Raw genomic sequence first — 26494 nt, 5'->3', positions numbered from 1 at the left:
ATCTGGTTGTTGCATATCAACGGCCAAGATTAAACTCAACCTTTATTTTAAAAAAAATTAAAATATAGTTTAAAATCATAAATCATCAAAGAAAATGAAAAATAATCTGAATTTAAATTAAAAAATTCAGAAAAATCATCAACGATTATATTTTGAAAATTCAACCATACTCTTATAAATTGACTTCATTTATACTTTAAAAAAAATCACAATTTCTTTCATTTTCATTCTCTTTCGCCAAATTCTTCTCAATTCAATTCTTTATATATAGAAAGAAAGTACAAAATGAGGTTGAAAAAGCAAGAAATAAATGGGATGGAACAAGAAAATATGATAATGAGAAAATATGTTAACAATTCAAAACTAATCAACGTTCAATAAGGGCTGGTCGTAAACTTTCAAGGGTCCGGCGTGAAAATAAAATTGGCCCTTTTATTCATAAAAAATAATAATAAATTCGATGACATAAAAATAATTTAAATGAATTCCCAAATTTTGTATTTTAAATATATATATATATCAATAATCTGTAATTTTTTTAAATAATCCAATGAATTCCAAAATATCGACATAATAATGAAGAGTAGGTTTTTCATAAACGGTTTCACGGATCTTTATTCATTAGATATATCAATTATATCCATATTTATAATAAAATTAATAAATTTGACATAAAAATAATATTTTTTCGTGGATGACAAATATAGAATATTTGTTTCACAAAAATGATCCGTGAGACTGTCTCACAAGAGTTTTTGTGAATAATGAAATATAGAAGGAATTGTGCACCAGAATTCTGAAGTTCCGATCTTCTTGTTTAGATATAGTACATAAAAGTATTTATATCAAAATGTAAATCTTACATAAGATAAAATAAAAATATTCCACAAAAAATAATAAGATAAAATTCAAAACATTGGTTCAGTATTAATTATTTTATCCAGGATTTTGAGGAAAAATGGGTTAAATAACTTCGGTCAACTCTTTTTTTTGATAAAATGACCTCTTCAAGTGTATTTGAGAAGATTATTTTCTTAAAAAAATAGTTAATTGAAATTAAAAAATAAAATATCCCGACTTTTGATGTGGTGCAAGAGTCTTTTTAGGTCATCTCCAACCCATTACGCTATCTTAGTGTCGCACTAACTTTAAAATAGTGTAATTCTTACACCAAATATAAAATTCATCTCCAACCCATCAACTCTAAACTCTACATTAAAAAAAATATTCTCGGAATATTCTCTATTATTTTATTAACAACAAATAATTTATTTCACAAAATATTTATAAACACAATAATTAAAATATCACTAATACCTCCGTTTTAAATTTAAGTGTTTGTCATCCTTATTTTATTGTATTGTGGTATGATTTTTAATAATTTGTTGTTATCTTGTTTAGGTTTATATTGTATCATTATCTTAGATTTTAAGTGTTGTCATCTTATTTTATTTTATGTTGTATTGTAATGTCAATTTTAATAATGTAGTGTTTTTTATGTTTGTTTATTTAATTTTGTATCATTTTCTTTGATTTTCAAAAAACTAGTGTTTGAAATCTTAATTTTTTTTGTACTTATATCTTTGTATTCAATATTAATTAATTTAATTAAAACTACATAATTAAGATATTCATGGCATATTTTATACTATTTTATTTACTACAACTAATTTATCACAAATAATTTATTAACATAATAATATTATCTTTATTAATTATGTATTAAATTAAAATATCCAAGTTTTTTAAAATCACTTTGTTAAAATTTATTGTTTGAAATAATACATTTTTTTAATTAAATTAGATTATAAAATTAATTATATAATATTTAGAGTAAGTAAAACTACAATAAATAAAATTACAAAAAATAAAAAAAAATAAAAACACAACGCTATTGCTACAGTGTTGCATCAAATTTGGTGCAACACTGTAGCAATACTCTATATTGGTGTCAAATATAGTGTTGGGTTGGAGCAATTAACTTTGCACCAAAATGGTGTTTTACACCATTTTGGTGTAGGGTTGGAGTTGCTCTCAGCACATGGGGATGACACCAAATAAGACAGGTTATCCAAATTGGTAGGATCTTTACGTTTTCGTTTATTGTTTTAAAAAAAAAATCAACTAAAGAAAATGGGAATTCGATTTTGATTTTATTTTCAATTTGGAACTCGGATTCAAAAAGCATCTTTATATTAAGAAACTCCGATTGTTATATTATTTTTTTGCTATATTATATGATTTACTCTAGCTATGTAAACCATGTTTGGAGTACAGTGTTTAGAAACATAAACAATTTAAATTTTGATGATAATAATTTTTTTTTATTATGTTTCTAACATATTTAATCAAATTTCAAGTTAATATATCAAGTTGGAAGCTGAAATTCGAAATCAACCAAGTCGAAAATCTAACGAGCTATGGTTTTTTGATGCTACATCACAGCTCGATAATGCAAATGACAAGCCGCCGAAAAAACTAAATAGAAAACACAATTTTACATGAGTCATATATCTCAACAGCTCAGTTGGTTTGAAAGTTATCTGGACGAAATATTAGTCGCAATATTGATTTGATGAAAACAAAAATATCAATTAGCTTGAATGGAACCGTTATTATATTTTGGTCATATATCTCAGCTCATTTATTAAAATAGAACGATTCAATATACATTATAAATTTAAGATAACGATATACAAATCTTCACAAGTCATAGTATGAATAGGAGCACAAAAATAAAAAGCTGTCAAACTACGGTTAAATTGTCGGTTCTGCACATAATAAAAAACAAGTTCCAGATTTCTAACAACCTGATTTGTCAAGCACATCTTTCTCAAATAAACTTGGAATTGAGTAATTGTTGACTCCATGGAAATCTAAGAGAAATGACTCAAATTTTCATGTTTATCACTTTGCCCAAAAATCTACGAATAAAGAACTATAACAAAGCAAAACCAAAAACTCGACTTGTACTTGCTGGGCAACAACTCACTTTGAACAACTCAGATCAAGCCAACAACTCAAGCTCATAACATACAAGATCAGACCATCATATCATCACAGTTTAATCAACTCGATCTGATAACAACTCAGTTTCAGAAAATGGCTAGAGCGCGAATTTGATCGTTGCAATGTTATATAATCTATACACAACATTTTCAAACGATCATATTCTTGTGTCTAACATATATATCATTATTGAAGACTATATATACAACATATTGAAGATTAAATACAACCTTTGGAAGATGATTCAATTATGGGCAGTCTACATGAATAATTTAGTTAGAATGAGAACAAATCCAAGTGTGATGATACATTTAATATATATACAGACAATCACTCACACATATACACGAGAGTTAGACTTCAAAGTTTACTTGAGCAAATCTCCACACAAAGATATTAAAAATTGTGCTTGTAGTATTGGCATAAGAGACATTAAACATTACGAATTGTGAGGTTGCAACTGATAATCGAGTGTGCTGGAGTTTAAATTAGGTAATAGATAAGTTCTAAGTTGAAATGAATTTGTACGAGAATTTGCATAAATCAAAGTCTTCTAGTGAATTTTTCTCAGGTGGAAGAAGGAGTTACGTAGGAGTTGTTAATTTTCGAACATCCATAAATAAATTCATGTTTATTTATTTATTACATTTAATTACTACTACTATTTTTAAGATGCATTTTTGAATCATTTTACGTGTTCTTCAAATACAAAAAATATCGCATAATAATTTTTTAATAAAATGCTTTAACCAAATATATCGTTACACGTTCAAATTGTATATATTTTATAAGTTTTCAAAATGTTTAATACGAAAGTTTATTTGAGTGTCTTTCGCTTGGTTTGAAAACCAAACCAGATTTAATTTTGCGGTACTCAATATTTCAATAATCAAAGTACTATAGCTCAATGATTATCCCCAAATCGGTCTTATTATAAATGATGTTTAATCTTCATGTTCAATTATATCTATGTTAAGGAAAAAGTTTGTCCCCACGCAAAATAATATACTATTATTATTACGTAGTATCTTGATTTATGTTAAACTATACATATGTTACCCATTTTTAAAAATATATTATCTTTTTCCCACCCTCATTATACATATATATATATATTGCAACTTATGTTAGAACATATTTATTACATACTAAAAAGACATTTATTACAGCTGGTATATGGAAGAGTCTGAATTTGTATCTAAAAAAACATATTTATTAAATTCCAAAATACGCATTCGATATCGTCATTCAACAGTAATACTAGAGTCTTTATCAATCAGATGACAAGTTTCATGAATCTTGACACCTACAGTTGATTGTCAGATAATAAAGAATTATACTGATTTTGTATAGTTAAAAGATTGAACTTGGATCTAAATCAATCTGAAAAATCAGCTCAAGTCTAGGCATGCATGTCGTATTTTATAAACCTAAATAATGGGAAAAAAACCTAATTTATAGAGTAAAATTCGATGTTTATGGAAAATATGATTATTTAGACATAAAAGTATTTACTTGGAGACATTTTTTTCTCGATATTATTTGGAGACATTTGAATCATGAATGAGTTTTATGTGAGACCGTCTCACGGATTATAATCTGTGAGATGAGTCAAACATATCTATATTCACAATAAAAAACGTCGTATTTTATAAACCTAAATAATGGGAAAAAAACCTAATTTATAGAGTAAAATTCGATGTTTATGGAAAATATGATTATTTAGACATAAAAGTATTTACTTGGAGACATTTTTTTCTCGATATTATTTGGAGACATTTGAATCATGAATGAGTTTTATGTGAGACCGTCTCACGGATCATAATCTGTGAGATGAGTCAAACATATCTATATTCACAATAAAAAGTAATATTCTTAGCCTAAAAAGTAATATTTTTTCATGAATGACTCAAATAAGAGATTCGTCTCACACATACAACCCGTGATCGTCTCACACAAATTTTTGTCTTTAAAACCATTTCGTTCGTGTGAGAAGCTGAGAGGGCACATAATTTAATGCGAGAATAATTGCCAGTAACTAAAAAAGAGTACTATTATTTAATTGATTGCAATTATTATCATTCAAGGCTGTCAATTTGATGACGAATGTTCTCACATTGACCCACTTTGATCTTTTACCATTACACGTCAAAAACAATTCTCTCATTCGATTTTTTTAAAATTCACAATTATTCGTGTAAAAATTAGGATTCAATATCATTTGGCTTAGATTTTGTAATAATTGGAGTTAAAAATAACATGTTATTTTTGTCTTACAAGACATTCACCTTCTGACAGAGTGCAATTCGGGGTAAAAATTGGAATCTTGCACATTTGCCACACTTCTCTGTCTCCCACACGTGTCCAACTCATCTGCCCTTTTCTCAGCTACTTTTTTTGTTTGAATTTCAAGAATCTCTCGAGCTCCTTTTTCCACTTCCATTTCCACTTTTTTTTTTTTTGAATTACCTTTCGGCTTCTCTAGCCCTTCCATCTCCTTTTCACCATAGAAAGAAAACCACATCTTCATATTTTCGAAAAGTTGCAACCTTTAATCCATTGAGAATTGCTGGAAAAGTTCAAAGTTATATCAGTTTCACTTATATGTTGAGGTGAGCTTTTGTCACTATTTTTTTTTTAAAGAATTTGAGCTTCCATTTGTAAAGATTTTGAGTTGCTGTTGAATCATAGTGGTGGGTTTTCGGTCTGAAGTTAGTGATTTGTCAAATTTTTGCCTTTGGTTATTTTTTGATTTTGGGATTATTGTGTGTGATGGTGTTGCTTTGCTACTTTAAGAACAAATATGGTGGTTCTACGTTTTCCTGGAATTCGAAGTTGTTAAAGTTTAAAAGATGGTAAAATATTCTTCAAGTATTGAGATGGCTCAATTGCATTACATGTGGATGGATTTTGTTGCAGATATTCTGAAGTAAATTATGGTGAATTTTTTTTCCTATCAGTTGATATCTAAATAATCCACTTTACTTGATTTTTTTTATACATATTTTGAATCATGAGTTCTGGGGATTGGTTTCTTGTGCACCTTTTGCAGTTCCTCGGAAGAACGAAGTAGTGAATGCAATAAAATCATAACGAATAAGAATGCTGAAGTCCACCAAAAACTTCATTTTATATGTATACAACTTCGATTATTACCGTCTCGCTTTGTTTAACGGCATTGTACACATTTCCATTTTCTTGGGTGTGCTTATATACTATCTTCATGATTTGATCAGCAAATTAATCTCTACCACTACAAGTTGCAAGTTGATATTTTAATTTTAGACATGTGTCATTTGCTTTCTTAATTACTCTTCCAAATCATGTCCGCGGATTTTGCGAGCTCGTAAATGAGTAGGTTTATCAAACAATGAGTTTGATTTCGATTTTTGGATCATACAAAGACTCTTTCTTTGTTCAGTTCCCATGGGGTTTGCCGCATTCATTTATTGACGGATTATTTGACAATTCTATTTGGTCTAGTGAAACTTCCAACTTTCCTTACGAGTTGATGATTTCATATTCAAAATTTGCATTTAGAGTACGGGTACTGAAGGTGGAGAAGGACTTGATGTATAATGAAGTTTGATCATATACTTTAAGAATACAGATGGATACTTGATGTGTTATTTCTGTTTTAAAAAAATACAGATGGATACTTGATTACATTCACTGACGAAGGTAGTAGGAGGTCAATCGGTCCCAACAAAATTTGCCGAGTTATCTCCTTTGATTGATGCATGTTAAATAATTTTCCTTAGAGACATTTCTTAAAGTATATGTTAACAAAAAAACAACAACTTTGGAAGTTTCATAGGCTTCATGTTGATTTACTCTGTATGTTTTTTAAACAGGGATTAAAGTAGATCTATCAGCGGTTGGAGTTATCGACGAAACCTTTCACCTTCCACAAGGATACTCAAGACTTCCCCTATAGGTATGTATACTAAATATGATAAAACAAACTTACAGCTATTCGAAAATAATAATGTTTTAAAAAGAAATGAACAATATAGACCCATTTTGTAGCATTTTCACATTCTATAATAATCATTATTATACTACATGTGTACGTTCACCTATACAGAAGTGATATTTGACTATTGGTAGGCAAAAAATCGAATAATAATGATAATATCGACGTATCTATATGTAATAATACGTTATAACAACAATAATAATAGTTGTTTTCTTCAAATTCTAAAAATGTACTTGTCTTATAGCAGAAGTGTATCATCATATAGAATGAAAGAATTAATGATTGAATAATAATAATAATAATAATAATAATAATAATATCTTGATTATGATAGAGAATGAAGTGGAATTAATGATTAAACTTTTTCCTAATTAAATAAAAATAGAATTCATTGTAGTCTCTTCATTCTAGTAACTGTATTAGTCCATTTCACTTCTAGCAATAGTATTTGTGATTCTTGTGACCATGAGAATGAATTAGAATTAATGGTTAGAATTCATTACAAAAAGTAACAATAATCCAAGAATATTCCAACCTTGGATTTGTCATAAATTTTGGCGTTTTATTGTGTGTAGTGCTGTCTTACAAAGAGTGATAGCTGTCCTTTACTGAGTGGTCCATGTCTAAATTTATTATTTGTTAAATAATAATGATGATGAAGATGAGATGATGTTGATTGAACATTGGTAGAACTGATATTTGAATAACTGAACTCTCCGAACTTATGTTCAAACTAATCGAACCAATCTATTAAATTTTATCAACCTGAACTAACCGAAATAATGAAAACAATCCAACTAACCATAATTATCAAATGAAAATATGTATAAGTTTATTTTTCCCATAAAATTCGATTTATTTGGTTTTTGGAAAATAAAATCAAAACCGAGCCAAAGTAATCGAAACAAATGATAAACTCAAAATTTCTAAGCCGGTTTTTGAAATAACAGCCGAATATCTGAGTTCGATCCGTTAGTTTGGTTGAACCAAACTTTTGCATTCCCCTGATAAAAATAGTAATGTGTAACTTCTATTTTATCACTCAATTTCATGAATTTTCTGTTAGTATATAATGTTTTTTGGTTAACTAAATTTAGAGGATATGAAAGGTTTTATCTTATAATCCTTTGATTTATGAGTTAAGTTGGATGCAGTATAAGGTTGTAGCCGTCAGGAATTTCAGAGGTTTTAAAGCCATTTATATGATTATGTGATACATAACTTTATATTGGCGTTTGTTGATCTACCATTTACAGTTTCAATTTAATTGAATTTCAGTTAGTTAGCTGAAGGCAAAAGTGCAATCCTGTGAAGCTTGATGACGAATTTTAAAATATGGATTCAAGCTCTCATACTGTGTTGTGGAGTATTCTTCAATTCCGCAGGTCGATCGGTAGACTCAATTTTTTGTTCACCTGATTCTTGTCTTTGACTCGTAACCTGGTTTTAAAGTTACTATCTTCGTAATGTAAACTCATTTTCGGAGATTATTTAACTGTGTTTTACAGGATGAACTTCTAGATGATTATTTTTAGTCCCCTCTGCACCGTTTGATTTCTAGTCAAAAGAGTTCATTTTCTTGTGCATGTCTTTCTTTTTTGTCAAAATTGCCATACATTTCTCTTATCGTAAGTTAATAGATTAATATTTTTCCAGATTTTTGAGGGATGTAAATAGCAATTAAATTAATCAGCAATTTATATAATTGTTGGGTAGCGATAATTGTTGCCAGTATACTGTGTGTGAACTTATATCGCATAGTTGTCGAAATTTAGAACTGACAGATTTATGGTGCACCATCAACACTACCTGCCAAAGCTTTTAGTACAATTTCATAGGTGTGATCCTCTAGCAATCATTAGAACCTATTTTTTCGTCTATAATTTACTAAGAAAACTGCATTGAAATTCATATGCAGGGGCCTTTATTGGGATAAATATTGGAACTGAGGTTTCAAACCTACCTTCGGCTGCTGATATTGTTGCGATCCTTAAAGCTCAAAAATTGACTCATATCCGCCTTTTTGATGCTGATTCACACATGCTGAATGCACTATCAAACACTGGCATTGAAGTCATGGTTAGTGTCACAAATGAGGAAGTGCTAGGTCTCGGGGAATCAGCTTCTGCGGCAGCAGCGTGGATTAATAAGAATGTTGCAGCTTATGTCCCCTCGACCAATATTACAGCAATTTCTGTTGGGAGTGAGGTTCTTACTTCTATCCCTAATGCCGCACCAATCTTAGTCCCTGCTATGAATTACCTGTATAAAGCCTTAGTTGCATCAAATCTGAACCATCTAATTAAAGTGTCGACCCCACATTCAATGGATATAATTCCTAGAGCTTTTCCTCCTTCGACTGCCACCTTTAACACGACGTGGAACTCTACTATTTTCCTGATCCTTCAATTCTTGAAAAACACAAATTCCTTTTACATGTTAAATGCTTATCCTTATTATGAATATGTTAAGAGCGGTGGCATTTTTCCTCTCGATTACGCGCTTCTCCAACCACTCTCCTCGGTCAAACAAATTGTGGATCCTAACACTCTTTTCCGTTACGACAATATGTTGGATGCTTTGGTAGATGCCACTTACTATTCTATAGCTGCTCTCAACTTTTCAAGAATCCCAATTCTTGTGACTGAAACTGGTTGGCCATGGTTCGGTGGTGCCAATGAACCTGATGCTACTGCCCAAAATGCGGAAGCATATAATAACAACTTGATCCGTCGTGTGTCAAATGATTCAGGTCCCCCGAGTCAGCAGGCCATTCCAATAAATGCTTATATTTACGAGCTCTTTAATGAAGATCAGAGGCCGGGGCCTGTTTCAGAGAAAAACTGGGGTGTGCTTTTCACCAATGGTACCACTGTCTATGACATAAGTTTGAGTGTTTCGGATGAACTTCCCAATTTTTCTTCCGTATTTTGTATTGCTAAACCGGGTGGGGATGAGAGATTGCTTCGAGATGGGCTCAATTGGGCATGTGGGGCTGGTCGATCAGATTGCCGAGCTATCCAGCAAGGACAGCCCTGTTACTTCCCCGATACATTGCAAAATCACGCTTCTTATGCTTACAATGATTACTATCAGAAGAAGTGGAATTCTGGTGGGACTTGTGACTTTGGCGGCACAGCTACGACAACTACTGTGGATCCTAGTAAGTTGATTTAATTTATTCTAGAAACTATTTTTTTTAAAAAATTTGAGCTTATGGGAGCTTGCTAAATAATAGTTTTAAATCTTAACGCACATGTGCATGTAAGCTTGAGACTGAAGTATATATGTGCCGATTCTATGTCCAAAGATCACACATGGATGTCAATTGAATATAAGCCAACAAAGCATAAAAAAAGATTACCCATGCGAACCGAAAAGATATAGCACACCGGGTATTTTGAACTTAAGAGCTCCTGTCTTTAATATTGAATTTATGAGTTTATTGCCACAGAAGCCATATTTTTTTAAAGTAATATTTGCACCTTTTGGCTTTTGATCATTGAATATTTCATATTACTGCGTTAATATCTATTATTTATTTTTCCTGAATACCGTTTCTATTCCTTTTTTAGTTTGGCAACTGACTGCTTACTAGCTCTCGGTATTTTAACTGTGATACCGATACGCTACCTCATCACAATCCACAATTATGAAATATATGATTATATGTTCAAGATATCTAGATTCTACAAAATTTGATGCATGGAAACATGAAAATTTGTTGGTAAAGGTTGTATTCTGATACTGGCAAACAAAACCGATTCCTTATGATGTCGGTTTCGTGGAGCTGCAACTAAGTTGTGGAATTCTTTAAATCTTGGAAACCGGAAGTCGATAGTTGAAAATTTTTTGTTTCCAAAAACTTCCGTGAACATGTTTTTAATTCATTCCATGCTGCAGAGAATTATAAGATATTCATGTTTGGTAACGTTCCTTTCTCCATCTGTTAACTTGCAGGTTATGGCTCCTGTAGATTCACGGGGAGGTAAGTGCACCCCGCCGTTTTCAGTGTCGTTTGTCTGATCAACATGTAATGAAATACAAAAGAATAATCAGCCAAATACGTACATAGGACCTCTATTCATGATACAGTATTAATAGAACTAAAATTCTGCTGATACCTTTTAATCTAGAATACAATGATCACTTATGACAGGTGAAATATATTGGGATATAACTAAATCACGATCGTATGATATTAAAGATAAAGTGTAGTCTTTGAAAAAAATATATTTTTGGACTTTTAACTGTGTATGCTTGCTTTGCGTTTTGAGCGCAGTTCGAATGCTAGCACCGGCGGAGTGTTTCAACCTCCAGCGTTCGGACCCATCGGTCCATCCTCAGGAAGCTCAAAGAACTTGGTCCATTCTGTTCTGGTAGTTGTGATGATTTCTACTTTGTTTTTACTTCATATGAATCTGAGAAACATTCCGTAGTCGAAACCGGAAATCATGATTTTTTTTATATAAAAGATTGATGAGTTTTTCATTAACACGCTGAGATTGTGATCATAGTTTATGCACTAGATTCTAGCAACATTTTGATATTTGACTTTGAGTTCAAATTTTAATTCAGAGGATACAATCTTGATTTGGAACTTGGTTTTGGTACAATTGATTTTTTGCTCAAAATTCTGATAGCCAAAAAATACTGAAGTTTATACTCTAGTTATTACACTAAAATTAATAATAAAAATGTACTCTTAGCAAAAAGATTACAATGACTGGGAAGTGTTGGCAATCAAGCATAAAAAAATGCAATTATTATTTTTTGGCTTCAAAAAAAAAAAAGCAGTTTTGTGGGTTCTTAAATCAAAACTATTTGTAAACTCCGTTTAATTGAAATCCAGAAGACGACGGGCCGTTGATTTTGTTTCTACAAAGTGATTTTAATAACAAGTTAATATTAAAAATCAATTATTTATGAAATATTATTTGTCGGACCGAACGTTTGCCGTTTTATTAAAAGCTATAGCTGATGGTAATGGTGCAATTTAAATCTTTTAAACCGCACAACAGCTCAAGCACCACGATTCGATCGCTCTACCAAGTAAGGACAATTATTGCATCTCACAATCTCTTTCTCAATAATTGCACTCCTTGCAATCAATGAGAATCAAACCCCTGACCTTAGCTCTGATACCAATTGTAGAACCGAACGCTTGCTGCTTTACCAAAAGCTATAGCTGGTGGTAATGGTGCAACTCAAATCTTTTAAACCGCACAGCAACTCAAGCACCACGGTTCGATCGCTCTATCAAACAAAGACAATTATTGTACCCACAATATTCAATCACGATTTTTAACTTTTCACTTTGCAACACTCCCTCGATTGATTATATAACTTTTTTTGTATTTGTAAACATTATTTTAGTTTTATATCAATATTTTTAGTAATTTATCTCTACAAATGGTGTTTTTTTTTCTTCCCGAAATTGAATATGCCGGTTCTCTAAAGATTAAAAAAGATGAAAGTCACTTTATGTGGAGGGAAGGAAGGAACATGAATAAAGCAAAAGGATTCACGCCTGAAAAAGAAATTGTATGCTGTATATACTTTTGTCACTTTATTCCAATCCTGTGTTTTATGTTATGCTATATTTTTATTATACAAATATATATGATAAATTTTATTGAGTAGGTCTCTTGTGAGACGGTTTCACGAATCTTTATCTGTGAGACGTGTCAATCCTATCGATATTCACAATAAAAACTAATAATCTTAGCATAAAAAGTAATATTTTTCATTGATGACCCAAATAATAGATCTGTTTCACAAAATAAGACACGTGAGACCGTTTGCACAAGTTTTTGTTAAATTTATTTCATGTAAAATCCACCTTTCAAACAATGAAAATTAAGAACGATTAAATCAAATATTTTTGCACGATAGAAAATGTAACAGAAAATGCTTCTATAGATATTGTTCCATGCTATGGTTTGGAGATTGTACTGTTTCACAGATGAATTTCATTTTTTTTTTTAATTTTATCTCGACAAAATCCAAGAAATTCATGTATATCAAGTCAAACAATTTCAATAGTGAATTTCAAATATAGTTATTCCTCCGATCGTTTAGATCCAAATGCAACCTAACAAGTTTCACTAATTAATGCATAAATCATGGGACAATTGAAACCTGTTCAGTAACATCACAAAAGATTTAACATGGGACTGTTATTTGATGATAACAAGAGCATGTAACAATCAATCAATCTTAAGAAACTTGTGCATCCATGGATTCTATGTCTATTACCAAACGTTCGAAACTATTATACGACGATCCGCCTTCAACCAAGCATCGTTTAGCCGATTTCGCCATCTGATCAGCCCTTTGCAAGAACTCCCCCTTTCTCACCTCCATAAGATCCCTGACCATTTTCTCCACAAGATTCCTGTCACAAGTGTCTTTCATATCCAATCCGAGATTCCATACGTTCCCAACGAACCGGCTGTTGACTTGTTGATCGAGGAAATAAGGCCAGCAAATCATCGGCAAGCCTTCAAACACGCTCTCTAAAGTCGAGTTCCATCCGCTGTGAGTCAAGAATCCGCCAACAGATGGATGGGCTAAAACCTCTTCTTGAGGTGCCCAGTCGACTATATACCCCCTCTCTTTCGTACCTTCGGATAGCTCGTCTGGAATTCGACTCCCCGAGTCCTTGTTAAGGATGGAATCCGGCCGTATGACCCAAAGGAATCTCTGACCACTGTTTACCAAACCATGCCAGAACTCCATATATTGCTCACTTGTTATATTAACAAGACTTCCAAAACTCACATAAATCACAGATTTCGACGGTTGTGCATCGAGCCATGCCACGCAGGTCTGGTCCTCTTCCCACAAACTATTCGAAAAAGTGGGCTGCGATGACCCTCGAGCGGCTAGTTTCGCTGTCAGATGGGCATGTAGCGGTCCTATGGTGTAAATATTCGGACACAAACTACGAATCTCAGAAAGGATCGGACCTTCTAGTTCTTCAAACGTGTTAAGTATAAGACCATAGGCTCGTGGTATTTCATCACATTCCGTTCTATACAATAGGATATTCTGGTCAGCTATGTTGCCAGATCGGCAAAAACTCGGCAGATCACGACGCCGGAGAAATCTTTCCATTCCCGGTACACTCTTTATCAGCTCATCCATATCATCTCCTACAAGAAAACAAGATTAAATGAAGTTGACAAAGAACTTGAGACCTATCAAGAAATTATTTAAATAGTTAGATTTTACCAGTATAACTCACACCAATAAATTAGCACTATATACCAATAACTAATTTTCAAAATTTTAACCAACCAAACTTATCAATGAACCAACCAACAACAAAAATTATCTTAAAAAACGAAAAGATTCAATTCTTTTTTAACAAAAACCGCGGTAACGGAACCGATCTTTTTGAAGAACGAAACTAAATGAATCAAAACATGTAGAAAACACAAACCATTTTGAGAAGAAAAAAAAACCCAAACCCGATTAATCTAACAGTTATTCTAAAAATAGTAATCTTATCACTGAAATGAATCACTAAACTAGTTCAATTCAATCGGTTATTTTAGTTTAAAAGAAGTTTTGCACATTGAACATGAATAACAATAAAAATCTGACTAAATGAATAGAAAATAGTAAAATTGGTTTTTGAGCTTTAATTATTCAAATTTCAGTCCAATTATTTTGCTTCTTTTTGCAATTTTCATATTTTTTTGTCAAAAAATTGAAATGACATCATATCAATAGAAGTATTAATACTAAAGACTAAAATTTAACTAGTCGATGGAAAAAAATCAAAATTAAATCAATTTATAAAACGATATTTCAAATACCATTGAAGGGAATCTCTCCAGCTTCAATAAGCTTGGGAAGACAGAAGAACACCCAAAGGCAGCAAGCACTGATCGTCCTCACGTAGAAAACAGGAATCCCAAGCTCGTTCCCCACATCGCACGTGAATCCCAGAATGCCATCGGCAACGATACACGACACTCTCCGGCGAGAATCCGACTCCAGGCACCCAGAGCTCAGCATCTCCTTAAACAAAGGCTTGGTTTTACGCTTCAAGGAATCGAACAGCTCGATGAATTTGTCCCCCCGGGGGTGATCCTCCGGCAGCCCATCTGACACAGTCTTGATTTGGAAATTCGGGTAGTGGTCGAAACGGGACTGGAAGTTGGAGTGGCGCTGGAGGCGAGAGTTGATGTAGTCTGTGACCACGAAGGTTATGTGGAGATCTGCTAGACAGAGAAGCTCGGCGAGCTTGAGCATGGAGTTTACGGGGCCTTGGAGGGGTAGTGGGAAGAGGAGTACGTGCGGCGGGATCGGGGATCGGGTCATCGGGGATGGAGACTGGAGCATATCTTTGGTGCAAGTATATTCGATGATTGATTTCTCTTCTTGTTTTCAATAATAACGGTGCTTGCCCTTTTTATCCAAACAGGTAAAAAAGGGAATAGTTTTTTATTCCCTTCAACTTCTTTAATTTTGGAGTTTGATTAATTAAGTTTTCAATGAATAGTTTTGATTTACTATTTTACTAATTTTTGTTATTTTAGTGTAATTGCTTGTATGATATCGAAAAATGACGAGGTGATATTGGAAAATATTGATGTGACATCGAAAAATATTCACTTGTCAAATATCACGTCAGCATTTTAATCAAAAAATTCGAAAAAATAAAAGTTATTATATCAAAACGAAACAATTGAAAATTTAGTAGATTAAAACCAAAAATGAGTCAAGTTAATGTCCTAAAAAATAATTTTCACCTTGAAATATAACATATTACATAGTGTATCATTATTAATAGGGATATAAACAAGTTAAACGGTATCAGGTTTGAGCTCGGCTTGTTTATGATTATATATGTTCGAATTCGATTCGAACTTTTATTATGAGGCTCGAGCTCGGCTTGTTAAGCGGGCTCGTTAAACAAGTTCATTTTAGACATCATCGAGTATTTTTAGAACAAACTAATATATGAGAATTTAAAGGGTATGATTATCATTTGATAGGATTTCAATAGCTTACATTTCAATAAAATAACATGTGTGACGAAAACTCATGGCCCAACAAACTAGCCAAAAAAAACTAACCGATCTCGAGCTCGTGAGCAAGCTTGCGAGCTGATGAGCCGAATATTTTTTTGCTAGACCTCGGCTCCATAGGCTTAACAAACAATTTCAAACGAGATTTTTACCGAATTTAACACCAAGTAGCTCGTTAACGGCTTAGTTCGTTCACATCCTTAATTATTAGCTAGTGTTTTAGAAATTTATGTTGCCTTTTAATGAATTAATTAAATAAAGATATATAAAATATGAAATTTAATTGTAAATTTGTTTTCCAATAATATTTTCATATGTGAGAAAAACAAAGAAACAAAGTATACATACTTTTTGTAGATAAAATAGAATCAAAAATATTTGGAACTAAGATAATTAATAAATTGATACATGAATTATTTATAAATAGTTTAATTGATACATAATCTAACCAAAAATTCGATTTTACACTTGTCCAAATTGCTTCTAAGTCCAATTTTTATCATTAAATTTAATTAAATGCACCTTTTTTCAAGATTATTTATTGATCATATTTTTTTTAAAAAAAAATGTTTACTTAAAAATTATATTATGATAAATGCATACTCTTTGAATTAAAATATTGAAATAATTAATTAATACAAATATATCTCAATACAAAATCACATACTAATAATATATTTTCAACGTAATAAAATAATAGTAATTCCTTTTTCAAATATTACAATTTCGCATTTATATATTAATAAAATTACATTAAAACTCAATAAATAAATCATATATACAACTAACATATATTTTAATATATTGATAAAATAAAATAAATATTGTTATTGGAGTCTAGAGGTAATGTTCAAGAAATCCTCATTATTATTTTAGTTTTCAGGAGATTTTTTTATGATTTACAACTTTCATGTAACTTTTTTCGAATTTTCAAAGGACACATTATAACATCACTGACATTGTTAGGATCAGTGAAGATATTTTAGAGTTGATTAAATAAAAATCTTAGAAAACACGATTGATTATAAGTTATTTTTTAAGCATAGAATTTGATTGAAAGATTTAATTTGGGAACAATTTTATTTGGAGAAGTGATTCGTTTTCGGTGTATTTGAAATCAACAATTGTTCCAAAAGGTGAAATCGCTCACCTTAGGCGCCACGCACAATGAGCTCCCCCTCAACAATTACTATTGAAGTTGCTTGATATTATATAGTTGATTTGAGATTCACTTGAGCTTCATTTGGTCGAAGGATTTGAGTGAATTTTATTTCAAATTCACATCTTGAATCCATTTTATCTATTTGACTCTAAATTAGAATAAAAGATTTGAAATCTCTTGTGATGTTTAAGTATATATTTTGCTTCAAAGTCAAATTCGTTCTCCAACATAATCATTTATTATCCACTCATAAATATAAATTCTTCCTTCCAGCACAACTTAAATCTTTCAGTCATATCAAGTCAAGAAACTTAAAATCTATTATTTCAAATTCATCAATCCGAGCACAACCTAAATGTGATTAATCTTTCGATCAAATTTCACAAAAAAAATTGGTGTTAATTGAAACTAAGATTTACTTGAAATATGCATAGCCATGTAAAAATTAGGTATTTCACTTTTCATGATATTTGGCAAAGATCCGAACACCAAGTGACAGGCAAATTTTTGTCAATTGTCATTTCTTGAAAAAAGTTTTATCATACAATACGTAACACAAAATTTTAGAGTTGATTCAATAAAAACCTTATAATACACGATTAAAGAATGAAATCTCAATCAGGTGGGTGCAACGAGCTAGCTTAAAATATATTTTACAAAAGTGCGGAAAGAAGCCTATTGGACTCGGTGAATATTATATGTAATATAGAGGAAACAACATGCAAAATTAGGAAATTGGAAAAACTTGTAGAAGAATAATTCTATGATATTCAAATACTCAGACAAATGTGTTGTCAAAATAATGAAAATATGACAAAAGATGTTGGTGGTGGTCGGGTAGATGTTAAAATTGATGAGGGAAAAATTATGATAAAAATGTTTCTTTGCAAGACTATAGACAACGATGTAGACAAATAACTGCAGTAAGTAAAAAGTGGTCTAGAGGTATTAATGGAAGTTTAAATGTCGTGTAATCATTCTACGTCTCTCCTTCCTCCTCCTGTCCTTCGGTATGAAGATTTGTACTTGAAGACTTTGGATAGTACAACAGTTTGTAAAAACCCTCTTCAGTATAGCTTATATATGGCCTAAACTCCTAACAAAACAACAAGAATTTCTGCGTAGAAAAAACTTTTTCTGACTGTTACAATAGATTACTCATTATGCAGTAAACTCTATTTTCAAATATATGAGTGAACAACACAGTTGAATGATCAGATGATGCTCTTAATATTTGCTTCAAACTTCAGTAGGATATGCATCTAGCTTAATCGAGAATCTTGAATTCAAAAATTCAATTCTCGTGCATAATTAATTTTGTAAATCCAACTTCAAATTTTGTAATGATTTTTTTTTATATTTTGTAATGACTTTTTTGAAAAAAGCCTAATGACTTTTCAGTTAATGAAAAAATTATAATATTTAAATTTAAATAAAATTAAAATCTTCAACAACTAGTTTAATAAATAATAAAATATTTCACTATAAATACTAATCAATATCTACATATTCATTCTTTCATCCCAACATATTTATACTCACAATCATGTTGTGTTTCTTGAACATGTTCTATTCTTTTCTATACCTGTTAGTTTGCATAATATGACACATGCAGATCTTATTCGTATTGATCATTTAACCTCCGATACCGACGAGACTTTGCCCACGACCACACCCGAGACTCCTGCTCCTCCAAATCCCCCTACGACAACCCAATCATCTCCTGGCATCGCGGATAATCCTCCACTCCGTCAGTCCACTCGGGTTCGTAAGTCTACTCGACTACCTGATTTTGCTTACTTGTGTTATTCTAGCTCTTTCGCTTCATTTGTTGCCTCTGTTCATCGTCTCTCTGAGTCTTTGTCCTATAGCGAAGCTGTTGGTAATCCACTTTGGCAGAAGGCTATGGCCGAGGAACTAACTGCTCTTCATCAGACTCATACATGAGATTTGGTTCTGTTGCCACCAGGAAAGCACACCAATGGCTCTCGCTGGGTCTACAAGATCAAGACCAAATCTGATGGATCTATTGAACGCTACAAAACTGGTCTTGTTGCTAAAGGTTACTAACAGAAGCATGGCATGGATTATGAGGAAACATTTGCCCCCGTTGCTAAAATGACGACAGTTCGTTCTCTAATTGCTGTTGCTTCTGTTCGTCGATGGAAAATATCTCATATGGATGTCAAGAATGCTTTCTTGAATGGTGATATTCATGAAGAAGTTTTTATGGCTCCTCCTCCTGGTGTTGCTCACCAACCTGGTGAAGTTTGTAGACTTCGTAAAGCTCTTTATGGCCTCAAACAAGCTCCCAGTGCTTTGTTTGAGAAATTTTCTATAGTGATTACTTCGCTTGGGTTTATTCCTAGTCATCATGATTCCGCATTATTTTTCAAGTGTACTTGTGCAGGTCGTATGCTTATGTCTTTATATGTGGAAGACATGATAATCACTGGTGATGATATTGATGGTATTGAGGCTTTGAAGTCTGAGTTAGCTCGCTGCTTTGTTATGAAAGATTTAGGTTTGCTACGTTACTTTCTAGGAATAGAGGTTGCCTATTCTCCAAAAGGTTATCTTTTATCTCAATCAAAGTACATAGCAGATCTGTTTGAGCGTGCACGTCTAACTGATAACAGGATAGTTGATACTTCTCTTGAGACCAATGCTCGGTACTCTCTGTCAGATGGATATCCTTTGCCAGATCCTACCTTATACCGTACTATTGTTGGCAGCTTGGTTTATCTCACTGTGACTCGTCCAGATATCGCACATGATGTTCATGTAGTAAGTCAGTTTATCACTGCACCAACTACAGTTCATGGGGTTGCTGTCTTCGCATTCTCAGGTATCTTCGAGAAACTCAGTTTCAGAATCTTTTGTTTCCTTCTACTTCCTCCTTAGAGCTGCGTGCATACTCTGATGCTGATTGGGCTGACGATCCCACGGATCGTAAGTCAACCATGTGCTTCAGTATTTTTCTTGGAGATTCTCTTATCTCTTGGAAAAGTAAGAAACAAGTTGTTATCTCTAGATCTTCTACCGAAGCCGAGTATCGTGTTATGGCTTTAACTACTTGCGAGATTGTTTGGTTACATTGGTTGCTTGCGGATTTCGGTATCCTTCTTCGTCATCCTACTCCGTTATATTGTGATAATCAGAGTGCAATTCAGATTGCACGCAATTCAGTTTTTCATGAGAGGACAAAGCACATTGAGATTGATTGTCACGTCACTCGTCATCATCTCTAGCTTGGCATCATCACGTTACCTTTCGTTCCTTCTTCTCTGCAGATAGCTGATATGTTTACCAAGGCATATTCCGCTTCTCGCTTCCGTTTTTTGTCTGACAAACTCTCCATGCTTTTAGCTGTAGCATCGTGAGTTTGAGGGGGATGTTAGAATATATTATTGTTAGCTCTTAAGAGTAGATTAGTCATTTTATTCATTTTGTGTTTACCCTAGCTATATAAAAACATATTCTCTTTGTATTCTTTATTCAGTTTTACAATACTACGAGTTGAGCTTTTTGCTCACTCTCTATTTCTTCACTCTAATCTCGATGAGCGATTGTTAGAGGTACATCTCTTTATTTGTAAAGAAAAAAATTAAAATATATTATGTTAACATGCATTATTTTGTAGAACATGATTGTTGAAGATGAGAGGGGGTTACATGACAAATTGGTCCAACGACAAAGTTGATGAACCCGCAATATACGTCCATGGCTCAAACCGATGATTTCATGATCATCTCCGAAGAAATTCCGAACTACGTGGCAATCAAATATATCACCATCTTCATGCCGACTTAGTTTAACATATTTGGGCACAATACAACAAACATTCGTAAAGTTAGTTTATTATAAATTTTAAAACGTTTGATTTATATGTTATTTTTAATTTTATACAAATAATTTTTTCTTATGTTGTACTTCTTCATTCCAATTTATGATAAAATTTTAAGTTTAAATAAATTAAACTCGTAAAAAATAATTGACAAAAATTCTAAACATTAATTAATTATAAAACAACAATATTATGTTATTTTAAATAATACTATCGAAGGTGTCCAAAGGCTCTTTCATATTTTTAAAATATTATTTTAATCAAAAGTGAATTAAATTAATAATATTATTTATTTTCAATAATATTAATTGTGAAATTGTAAACAAAATTAGAAAGATATTTATTTAATATATAATAAGAATAAAGATAAATGAGTGAACAATATGACATACAAATAATGAATGTTGATATTAAATAGATGCAGGTGTGTATTAATAACAAAAATGTGTTAATATAATAAGTATGTGGTACATGAATTATACGAGAGGTAGAAAGTGAATTAAATTGTACAATAACTCAAACATAACATTTGGATTGCTCTATCCAGTACCCAGCAAACTCCTCCTAATAATTGCATTCTTTGTAATCAATGAGAATCGAACTCGTGACATTGACTCTGATATCAATTGTATGACCAAACACTTGCTCCCAAAACTATAATCGGTGATAACAGTACAACTTAAATATTTTAAACCATATAATAACTCAAGTATCTCGTTTCGATTGTTCTATCCATCAAAGGCAATTATCACAATAAATAAATATTGGCATTACAATATTATTTTAAGGATATGTTGATAAACCAAAGGAAAATGTCATTTATGCACCATATATTAATTATTGATCAAATAAAACAATTTATGCTTATTTTTATTTTATTTTATTTTATTAGTTAAGAAAGTATACACTTTTACGAGTTTATTACACGTAACGTCCCCGATCATTATTTATCTTTGAAAAATAAGTAAATCTTCACTCAAAAACATATATTTTTTAGTGAATTTGGATTGCACAATGAGATAATGCAATGGAGAGACAACAAAGGACCTCAAGAAGAATCAGAAATGGTTCTGGTTAGATTGAACTCTATCTAATACACAAAGCACTAGTTTTGCCCCGAGGTCGCCTGTATCCTCATCGACTTCATATCATCGATCAGACGATCCAAATCTCGAAAAGACGAACCTCCTTCACTTACACTCGCCTTGGCCAACTTGGCTACATGATCTGCCCTCTCCAATAACTCGTCCTTCCTCGACTCCATAACCTCCTTAACCATTTTTTCGATCACGACTCGATCACACATATCCTTCATGTCCACTCCCAGCTTCCACACTTCCTCGACATACCTACTATTCACTTGTTGATCCACACCATATGGCCAACAAATCATCGGTTTCCCCTCTACTATACTCTCCAACGACGAGTTCCACCCACTATGCGTAAAAAATGCCCCTACCGCAGGATGTGCTAAAACCTCTTGCTGTGGAGCCCAACTCACAATACAACCCCTTTCTTTTGTCCCTTGGGCCAATTCAACCGGCGGCTCAGACCCCATGTCACCTCCTATAACCGAGCCCTGCCTTTGAACCCACAAGAATCTCGACCCACTATTCACCAAACCATGCCAAAGTTCCAAAAACTGTTCCTTTGTAATGATCACAAGGCTTCCAATGCTGACATATACAACAGATCTCAAGGGCTGCATATCGAGCCAAGAAATGCAGCTCATGTCTTCTTTCCATATACTATTTGACGTGGTCGTTTCAGCCTCGAGCCTTGCTTTCAAGTGAGTGTGGAGGGGTCCTATGGCGTAAACATTTGGGCAGATATTGCGCATTTGAGATAATATAGGCGCCTCTAGTTCTTGAAACGTGTTGAAAATCAGCCCTCGAGCTAAGGGAATATGTTCATCCTCTCTAAGAACAAGTTTTATGAGCGGATCATCGAGGTCTTTTGCGCGACAAAAGCTGGGAAGGTCTCGCCGCCTAATGATGCCTTCCATTCCGGGAGCGTTCATTATCAACTCATCCATGTTATCATCTACATTATATTCAAAAGGAAACTCAAATAAGCAAAGAACAAATTAAAGGATGCTGCAGGAGGCAGATTCATAGGCCATCCTCAGAAAATTGAGAAAAATCCAAACATTCGTCCTTAAATTTGTCTACATTAATTTTTAGTTTCCCAAATAGTAAAAACTCGGTCTTGGCGCAGTAAAACAAAAACCCTGTCCTAACAAAATTATGAGCCGATATTCGGAATTCTTTCAAAGCTAAAAATTTGAAATCCTCTCTGCTAAGCTTGGGTAAGAATGAAGAAGATATCTTTACTCTAATACCATGACGCTACATCAAAAAATTCGAGTTCCCAAGAAATGGGCAATTGGCACAAATACTTCAATATCACAACTAAGATATGAAAATCAATTCGGCAGTAAATTGAGCACGGAGTAGTACGTGTACTTTGTACTTCTCAAGTACAATCTCACATAAAGAAAAAAAAACAGAGCTCGCTCACCTTTGAAAGGAACCTCCCCAGCTTCGATAAGCTTCGGCAAACACAGATAAGCCCAAAGCCCACAAGGACTAATGGTGTCAAAGTACAACAGCGGGACGCCGATCTCCCCCGCGACTCCCGGCGCAAAAGTGAATATCCCGTCCGCAATTATGCACGTCACCGGCGCCTCCGAGTCCGGGCCGTATGCCCCCACAGTCACCATCTCTCTGAAGATGGGCGCAGCCACAATTTCCATAGACGCCAGCAGATTCGGGATTTGATCCCCCGTGCGTGGATTATCCTCAGGCAGGCCATCCGGGACTGTCTCGAAACGGAGATTGGGGTACCTTTTGAAGTGACTCTTGTGGTCTGTGCAGCTGAGCAAGCGCTGCTGAATGTGCTGCGTGTTGAGGAAGGTGATTCGGATGTTTTGCAGGGATAAGAGCTCGGCGAGCTTGAGCATACAGTTGACGGGGCCCTGAAGCGGCAGAGGGAAGACGAAGACATGGGGAAGGGGGGAGCGATTATACATATTGGGTGGAATTGTTTGGCGAGTGATTGCAGTGGAGAAGAAGGCCAAGACCAAATACTGTTGCTTGCTTTCTAGCTGGTTTTTGTTATAATGGGATTGAAAATTTTGGCCCCTACAAAAAAGTCATCTTTTGCAATTAAGCTACTAAAAAACTAGAAAAAAAATATAATTTTTGTCATGTAAATTGACCTAAATTATTTTGGTATGACTTATTTTTCGTCGGAATGCTAATGTCATATTGTATTATCAAGATACGTCGGATATTGTTGACATGTTCGATAATTCACTGTGAAACTTTGAATAAATAGTGATATTATCATTTTTTTTATTGGTTCAACGGTTTGCTAAATTTTTTATTTTACTTTTTTTTGTTAGTGACTAGCTCATTTTTTCGTGAGTGGGTCTCATGTGAGATCGTCTCACCGATCCTAATCTGTTAGACGGGTCAATCTTACTCATATTCACAATAAAAAGTAATACTATTAGCATAAAAAATAATAATTTTTTATTGATAACCTAAATAAGAGATTTGTCTCACAAATATGATCCGTGAGACCGTCTCACACAAGTTTTTGCCTTTTTTCGTCCCCTAGCTAGATAAGATAAACTTTACCAAACAAGAGGAATATATCATTTAATTCCCTTGATTCCAATGTGTTCTTCTTCTTCTTTGGTTTTGGGAGTACTTGAATATTAGGTAGGCAGCTCGTTACCTTCAAGAATTATTTGGTAAGAAAGTTTTCCACTAAATGACCAAAAATAGGATTCTTATCCGCCAAAAAGATCTATTCAACTTTAACAAAATGCTGCCAATTTCCCATTGGTCTGTCCAAAAATGAGAAAAAATAAAATAAAATAAAAAATTGAAAATCTTAAGAAAATGAAAATTATCTCTTTTTTCCACAGCATATATATACATTACAAAAACTAATACGAAACCCTCTCATATATCAATTTTATATTTTTAATGGTTTTTTATATTCAAGGTTTCATCGATTTTTGTTTCGTAGAAACACACACTCAAACAAAATTACACATCATTCTTAAAAAAAAAAGAAAAAATAGAAGCATATAATAAGCAAAAAAAGTAAATAATTAAAATTATTGATAACTATTTAAACAAATAAATAAAAATAAATATATATTATACATAGATATTTAGTACACGCAAAAAGGAAATTGTGAATGTATGGAACACCAGATCTGAAAATATTAATATATTATATTGTATATTATATCATATTGTATTATTAAAGTCAAAAAATCTAGAAAGACTAACTTCGAGCGTTTAATCAATCATTTTTTTTAATATAAATACTCAAAATACCCTATTACAAATAATAAAAAAAAAACTCGTATTAAATCAATTATTTAAATAAATGAAATTCAGAAAATAATTATCAAAAAAATAGCAAAATTTTACAAACATTAAATATCCTTACTATAAAAATTTGAGTAAGTCTTTTACGAGACGTTATCACATATCTTTATCTGTGAGACGAGTCAACCCTACTGATATTCACAATAAAAAGTAATATTCTTAGCATAAAAAATAATAATTTTTCATGGATGATCCAAATAAGAGACCAATCTCACAAAATATGATCCGTGAGACCGTTTCACACAATTTTTTGTTTAATAATTATATACAAAAAATTATAAACGTATACACATGACCATTACAATATAATTGTACCTGCCAGACCACTGCTGTAGTTTTTAAAGATATATTTTTGAACGAATGAATCCATAGTATTAATGAACCCCTGGAATTTGGTGGATGTCATTTATTAACAAGATCGCCAAATCTCCTCGGTTTTTTATGTAATGATCAATTAATAATTTTCACGTGACTTGGTCAATCCTTATTCAATATGTCTCTATTTCCTCGATATGTGTAATAATAATTTGGATACGATGTTCTCCCTTTTGTCTTACTAATAGACTGTATAGTTTTTTTTTCTTTCTCTCAAATATATATGTTTTATTAATGTTGGGTTAAGTGTGTTTGTGAATGACAACTGAGAAGTGATGAGATAGAGTGGTTTTTTAGAAAAAATTCGAGTATAAAATTGTTGATGATGTTATAACCCACGGTGAGAAACGTTTTTCTCTGAACTCATGTGTTTAACAACCCGACTCATTGATATCAAAATATGTGGAGTCACTCATGTCAATCGTTTGCTTAATATTAGACGATGTGCTGTTAGAGTTATAAATAATAAAGTTGTGCATCTAATTTATAAATAAACGTTTGTTCTGAACATTTATTATTATCTCTTTATCATTTTACTAATATACCCATTTTTATGTATCATTAAAACATTAATTAAATAAGCACAAAATAAGAAATTTGTTTGAACAATCAAATTTTTTCCGTATATTCTTAATCTATATGAAAATCAACCACACACACATACAT

At 32.4% G+C, this 26494-nt stretch overlaps 3 protein-coding genes across 5 annotated transcripts; 1 reads left to right on the top strand and 2 right to left on the bottom strand.

The window, feature by feature from the left end:
• The first annotated feature begins 5368 nt into the window (after nt 1-5368).
• LOC140807677 (glucan endo-1,3-beta-glucosidase 4-like) lies at nt 5369-11567 on the top strand. Of its 3 annotated transcripts, none has more exons than XM_073164625.1 (6): nt 5369-5621; nt 6864-6946; nt 8275-8373; nt 8907-10151; nt 10949-10976; nt 11271-11567. In XM_073164625.1, the coding sequence occupies exons 3-6, from the start codon at nt 8307-8309 to the stop codon at nt 11425-11427; spliced, it is 1497 nt and encodes a 498-aa protein (XP_073020726.1). In that variant the 5' UTR covers nt 5369-5621; nt 6864-6946; nt 8275-8306; the 3' UTR covers nt 11428-11567. The 3 variants fall into 3 exon arrangements, with proteins under 3 accessions (XP_073020726.1, XP_073020724.1, XP_073020725.1); XM_073164623.1 differs by having other exon boundaries at nt 5370-5621; nt 8267-8373; XM_073164624.1 differs by lacking the exon at nt 5369-5621 and adding an exon at nt 5770-5948 and having other exon boundaries at nt 8267-8373.
• Nucleotides 11568-13032: 1465 nt separating this feature from the next.
• Nucleotides 13033-15402, bottom strand: LOC140807990 (7-deoxyloganetic acid glucosyl transferase-like). The gene is made up of 2 exons (XM_073164980.1): nt 14815-15402; nt 13033-14145 (listed from the first exon to the last, which is right to left on the bottom strand). Exons 1-2 carry the CDS (start codon nt 15341-15343, stop codon nt 13208-13210), a joined length of 1467 nt encoding a protein of 488 aa, XP_073021081.1. The 5' UTR covers nt 15344-15402; the 3' UTR covers nt 13033-13207.
• Nucleotides 15403-22006: 6604 nt separating this feature from the next.
• On the bottom strand, nt 22007-24183 carry LOC140808063 (7-deoxyloganetic acid glucosyltransferase-like). Its single transcript, XM_073165073.1, has 2 exons — nt 23562-24183; nt 22007-23084 (listed from the first exon to the last, which is right to left on the bottom strand). Exons 1-2 carry the CDS (start codon nt 24070-24072, stop codon nt 22147-22149), a joined length of 1449 nt encoding a protein of 482 aa, XP_073021174.1. The 5' UTR covers nt 24073-24183; the 3' UTR covers nt 22007-22146.
• Between the last annotated feature and the right edge of the window lie 2311 nt (nt 24184-26494).

The sequence above is a fragment of the Primulina eburnea genome, chromosome 12 (genome assembly GCF_022965805.1).
Source record: "Primulina eburnea isolate SZY01 chromosome 12, ASM2296580v1, whole genome shotgun sequence".
Lineage (NCBI taxonomy): Eukaryota > Viridiplantae > Streptophyta > Magnoliopsida > Lamiales > Gesneriaceae > Primulina > Primulina eburnea.
This window is presented reverse-complemented; position numbering and strand designations above follow the sequence as displayed.